Below are 6338 nucleotides of genomic sequence, written 5' to 3' on the forward strand. Positions count from 1 at the left end.
AAAACTACGGCTAATTATTACATTCTTAGAACAAACAATTTGTTTGGTTTCATGTTTTTCTTTTTATCTTTCAGCCATTATTTAAAATCTTTTGTGGGTTTTTTTTTGTTTTATTTTTATTTCTTTGTGTATACATTTATATATGTGTATGTGTATTTGTATATATATATATATATATACATGGATAAACTGCAGTTTATATGTACAAACATGGATATGTATACAAGTATATACATATATATATACACACACACATGCATACGTGCACACACACACACACACAGAAACACACACACACAAACAAATGTATACATGTGTAAGTGGAGACAAAGAGAGAGAGAGAGAGAGAGAGAGAGAGAGAGAGGTGCATATACATGATATGGCAGGAAGGTACAGTTGAAATGATTCAAGAAAGAGACACCCAATTAAAAAGTTAACGAAATGTCTATCTTATTATAAGCTGCCTTTCCATGCTCGCCTTCTCCTGTTGACAGCTCCACTAAGCAAAAGCAGGAATTAATTAACAAGGACGCTAATCTCAGTTATCTCCTGTAATTACTGATTGAGTCGTTGAGGGAAATGTATAATTTGATGGTGAATTCGGTGCAGCTGTACCAGGCTTGCCCGGTGCTGGCAGTGAGGTTATTATTCATGTTGTTTAACCCTAGGTTGGGCTTGACTGAAAAGATAAAGTTATGATCAAAGGCGCTCTACCCATGACTGTTCTGTCCTTTTGCACCAGGTATTTTGTGCTTCACACTATTTTATTCAAACTATCTCTTTGCCTTCAAAGATGTGACTGGAGAGAGATTTTGCAGCTATTTCTAGTAAATCGAGTGACCACATACAGGCTCCTTTGTTATTTACGTTATTGTTGTAGTTGTTGTTGTAGCTATTATTTAGCACCAAGTCAACTCTGACTGAGCAGACCAATGATCAAAGGCATTCCAAATGTGACCACCCTATCTTTTTCTTAAGCATTTTTATGATAGGAAGTGTGTAATTTAGCTTAACCTAACCCACCCCCACCCCCGCTCCAACCTCCACCTGTTGCTTCTACTCATTCTTTTCCAGTTGAGTGAACAGGAGCAATGTGGAATGAAGTGCCTTGCTGAAGGATGCATCATGCTGCCTGGTTCAAGAATCAAACCCATCACCTAGGGATCTTCAGCCTACACCTTCACCAGTTAGCTACTTGTAAATTGAAGAAGATTTGGTTGCTATTTCTAGTAGTTTAAGTAATCACAAAGGGGTCCCCTCATTGCTTCATATTGATTATAGTAGTTGTTTTTGTTGTTGTTGTTGTTTCACCCCCGCAAAGCAATCTTGACTAATCAGATTCATAATTAAAAGAATTGCAACTATGCCCAAACCATCTTTTATGGGGTGTACCAGAAAAAATGTACAGGTAGCTGTGGGTGCAACAGTACCCTCTTCAAGAAACTTGTTTAAAGAAAAGCTAAGGAGTGTCTTACTCCCAACAGCTTTTCAGCATCCCCTCGTATACACACACACACACACACACACATATGTATATACAGGACACGTTTCTTTTACCTTATTTACATTATTTACATTTGACGGATATTTGTCCTCATCTTGTTTATTGTTAACACAACGTTTTGGCTGATATACCCTCCAGCCTTCATCAGGTGTCTTGGGGAAATCTCAAACCTGAGTTCTCATTCCTAAGGTATTTTTCGATGTTATTATTATTAATATCATTATTATTATTCAGGTCACTGCCTGGAATCGAACTCGGAATCTTGGGGTTAGTAGCCCACGCTCTTAACCACTACGCCATATGCACATGGGCAACAAACAAGATGAGGACAAATATCCGTCAAATGTAAATAATGTACATAATTCCTCATCTCTTAAATATAGAACTATAGGTTTCTTTTAGTTTCTGTCTACCAGATCCACTCACAAGCCATTGATCAGCCCGGGGTTACAATAGGTTCAGTCCTACTTAGTAGGACTGAACCCAAAAGCACAGGGTTGGGAACAAAACTTCTTAACCATGCAGCCGTGTCTGCTTCTCTGTGCCAAGAGCCATACCATCCAGACAATATTTGTACAAGAAAATGGTTTGGTTAAATCATTTCCTTACAATAAACTATAAATTTTCTCTCCTCTCTCCACCCCTCTTTCTTCAAAGTTAATCAAAAGGAAAGATGATGGTGGAAGGGTGACAAGGGGGTAACAGAAAAATTAATTACCAAAAAAGAAAAAAACAATTACTTAATAAATTGTAAAAAAAAAAACAACAATAAAACAATATATATACTTTCAAAAAAATTAATGATTCATTAATTTTGTTGATTTCAATATCTCTATTGCTTAATTATACTCTCAAGTTGACAGACATACAATTTTTCTTGTAATATGGTAAGTAATATTGCACATTAAGATTCTTCATTTTCTCTGACCATATTTCACTTCCACACACCATTAAATTTCTTATATCGTCTTCCCATAAATATTTTATCCAAAACAATGCTACGATTAACATGCAGATTATAAAGTGAAACTTTGTAACAACAGGCTGTATCTACAGGCAGTTGTGGTGCATCGTTGCACCAAACATATTCTGTCATATCATTCTACACACTGATCACAAGGCAAAACCTTACACCAACAGCTGTGCCTGTGGTGATGAATGCCCCTGTGCAAGAACACATCATTCTACATATTGATTACCAGCCAAGACCTTACATCAACAGCCATAAATATGAGCAACAAACACGTTATTCTGTTGCATAACTCTATAACAATAATTACCAGACAAAACATTGCATCAGCCACCTGTAGTCCAAATCGGGATGGCAAGTGGCCAACTGGTCAAGGTGTAGGCTGAAGATCACTAGGTCATGGGTTTGAGTCTTGACCAGGCAGCATGCTGTGTCCTTTGGCAAGATACTTCATTCCACATTGCTTCAGTTCACTCAGCTGGAAAAAAACGAGTAGAAGCAACAGGTGAGGGACAGAGGGTTAAGCCAGGATGCCAGTTCACTGGCATCCGGTTCAGGAATGAGTCTTATATCCTCAGTTGCCTAAAACGCCTTGAAAATCTAGACCAGCTCTACAACTATGGGTCTAAATTAGAACTTAATCTCATTGCCAGTGTAAGAGCAGGTAGGAATGGTTGAGCATCTTCAGACATTTTGGTAAATGCTGGAACAGTTTACCTAACTGCCGTCTTTAGGTCTATAGGCAGAATTGGATTCAATGCTTTAAGTGGACAAAATGCTTTGTCATCTGTACAGTATCTTGTGATTCTTTGCACTTCACAACTCACTCTAGTTTCTACAATTCATGGCTGGGTAGACCAACGCTGAAGCCACTAGCAGTTTATTGTCCTTGGAAAACAGGCAAGACGTGGTGCCAGTGATGACAAATGAAGTGCTATTTCTTTGACTTGACCAGCAATAATACACATCAATAACTACGACATACAAATCTGAAGTTAGTGCTTTTACTTAACCTAAATTTAACAACAGAAAAATAGAGCTCAATGTTTAACAAAGGCACTAAGTCCAATATGCATACGTGAATGTGTGCGTGTGTGTGTTTGTGTGTTGAAAGAGATGAGGAAGTGTATACATGTGTGTAAGGTGGTTGTGATGTGGTTGGTGGTGAGATGTAATGAATCTGTCTTATCTGTCAATATAAATGGAAAAATTACAATAAGAACAACATAATCTTTTCCTTCAAAACAGGATTACAAGTTGAAACAGTAACCTACTCTCTAGCAAAGATTTAGCTCACTGCCAGCACCTTTCAAACATGAACCATCAAGAATTTCACTGATTCACATTTGAACAGCTACACATGGTATTGAGGCTGCTGCTGCTGTTGCTGTTGTTGTTGTTGTTGTTGTTGTTGTTGTTTTCTACAGCAGCGAAATCAACAACAATCAATAAACAGCAACAAACAGCAAAATGCACATCAACAGCAACAACAACAACAACAGCAGTTTAAGTGGCAAAAAAAATAATGACAGGTGCAGCAGCAACTGCTAAAACAACTGCAACAACAACAACAACAACAACAACAACAACAACAACAATTCACGAAAATAAAGCAGCAACAATGCAAGAAAATAAAGAAAACAATATTAACATCAACTTCTAAAAAAATACCAAAAACAACAACAGCATCGACAAGTGTACAATACAAATGCCAACCAGAGTGACTCTGTAGTTACTTGATCTACAAGAAACAGAAGCCAAGCCTCCCTCAAATCATATTCCAAAGTTGCAAAACAAGAATGGAGAAATTCATTGGCCAATGCAGTCTTAGACATATGAAAAGACAGGATGGATGGCCATAGCCGGAAAGCTTTTAATCATAGGCGCCAGATTTATCAAAGATGACCTAGGGTTAAAACAATAACAACAAGCATAATGAACAGGCGCAGGAGTGGCTGTGTCGTAATTAGCTTGCTTACCAACCACATGGTTCTGGGTTCAGTCCCACTGAGTGGCACCTTGGGCAAGTGTCTTCTACTATAGCCTCGGGCCGACCAAAGCCTTGTGAGTGGATTTGGTAAACGGAAACTGAAAGAAGCCCGTCGTATATATGTATATATATATGTGTGTGTGTGTGTGTGTGTTTGTGTGTCTGTGTTTGTCCCCCAACATCACTTGACAACTGATGCTGGTATGTTTACGTCCCCGTAATCTAGCGGTTCGGCAAAAAGAGACCGATAGTATAAGTACTAGGCTTACAAAGAATAAGTCTTGGGGTCGATTTGCTCGACTAAAGGCAGTGCTCCAGCATGGCCGCAGTCAAATGACTGAAACAAGTAAAAGAGTAAAAGAGTAATGAATCGGTGAGAAAGCCTGTATGTGGTCAGTAAACGTTTTAGAAATAAGATAATATGTTCCATTAGATAATATGTTCCATACATCCAAAAATATTGGAGGTCGGATCGGTTTTGGTCAGAGTTTTACTTGATCAGGGTCATGCAAAGTCTAATCAACAACAGCAACACTGCCACCACCACCACCACCAAATAATAACAGCAGAAACAACAACAACAACAACAAGAATAACAGCTTTGCAATATTTAAAGATAATTGGGAAAGAGAAGTTTCTGTGCAGAAATGTTGAGAAGATTTGACATGTGATAGAAGCTGAAGATTTAATCCAGATTTAAGAATCTCAGTAAAAACAAAGCACAACCATGGTGGTGATGCTGGTGGTGGTGGTGGTGGTGATTGTGGTGGTGGTGGTGGTGGTGGAGGAGGTGGTGGTGGCGGAGGTAGTGTTGCTGCTACTGGGATAGTGAAAGTGGTGGTAGCAGTGTTAGTAACAATGATGGTGATGGTGGAGATAGTGGGAGCTGTGTTGTTAAGCAATGGTGGAGGTGGAGGCGCTAATGAATATTGATGCTGGAGGTGGAGGTGGAGGTGGTGGTGGTGGTGGTGGAGGTGGAGGTGGTGGTGCTGCTACTGCTGCTGGAGATGATGTTGATGGTGGGATAGTAAATGTAGAGCTGGTGGTTTCAGGTAGAGGTAAAAGTTGTTGTTGTTGGTGGTGGTGGTAGTGGTAGTGGTGATATAGTAGTATTTATCAGTTGTAATATTCTATGATGGTGGTGGTGTTGGTGGTGTCCGGGGGGGAGGAGACAGTGGTGGTAGCAGTAATGGTTTGATAGCGATGAGGGTGGTGGCGGTGGTGGTGGTGGAGGCAGCAGTGATGGTGGTGAAAGAGGTCAATGGGTGAAAGTGCTTGTCGTTTACCACCCCACCCCACCCCACCACTGCAGTCAATCCTAATCAAACACACCAAATGAACAAAGACATCCCAGCCATGACCTTCCCACCTGTTCCTCCATAAGTGTAGGACAACATTATCCAATGAGTTCTATATTAAGACTTGAAGGTGTGACTTGAGGGAGATTTGGTTGCTAATTCTAACAGACTGACAGACCATGTAGGGGCTACCTCGTTGTCTTAGTGTTGGTTGTTGTAGAGTGGTATGGATGGCATGGTTAGGTTACTTGGTGGTAGAAGGCCTGGCACTGGTGTTTTGGCAGTAGTAGTAGTAGAAATAGTATATGTGGTTGATGAGGTTGGGGGAAGCCATTTAGAGATGCCAGTTGATAGGCATGGATGGAGGGAGTGATTTTTGGTGGTGAGGGTCTGAAGGTTGCAGGTATAAGGGGTAATGAGGATGGGGAAGGAGGTGGCTGTGATGGTGATGATGGATGAAACAGTAAGAGTGGTGGTGGTGCCATAGGGTGGGGGTGGTGTCATAGGGTGGTGGTGGTGCCATAGGGTGGTGGTGGTGGTGCCATAGGGTGGTGGTGGTGGTGCCATAGGGTGGTG

General features: G+C 40.3%; 1 protein-coding gene across 19 annotated transcripts in view; it reads right to left on the reverse strand.

Moving 5' to 3' along the window:
* Positions 1 to 6338, reverse strand: part of LOC106876775 (serine/threonine-protein phosphatase 6 regulatory ankyrin repeat subunit C) — a 106459-nt gene that overhangs the window by 27174 nt on the left and 72947 nt on the right. For 6 of the 19 annotated variants that reach the window (XM_052972096.1, XM_014925469.2, XM_052972094.1 and 3 more), the window contains one exon: positions 2785 to 2952. The exons of the other annotated variants lie outside the window; for them this stretch is intronic. In XM_052972096.1, coding sequence (XP_052828056.1) covers positions 2785 to 2796 — 12 coding nt within the window. In that variant the 5' untranslated portion in view covers positions 2797 to 2952. The remainder of the gene's footprint in view (positions 1 to 2784; positions 2953 to 6338) is intronic. 19 annotated transcript variants of the gene reach the window in all.

This window comes from Octopus bimaculoides, chromosome 12 (assembly GCF_001194135.2).
Source record: "Octopus bimaculoides isolate UCB-OBI-ISO-001 chromosome 12, ASM119413v2, whole genome shotgun sequence".
Lineage (NCBI taxonomy): Eukaryota > Metazoa > Mollusca > Cephalopoda > Octopoda > Octopodidae > Octopus > Octopus bimaculoides.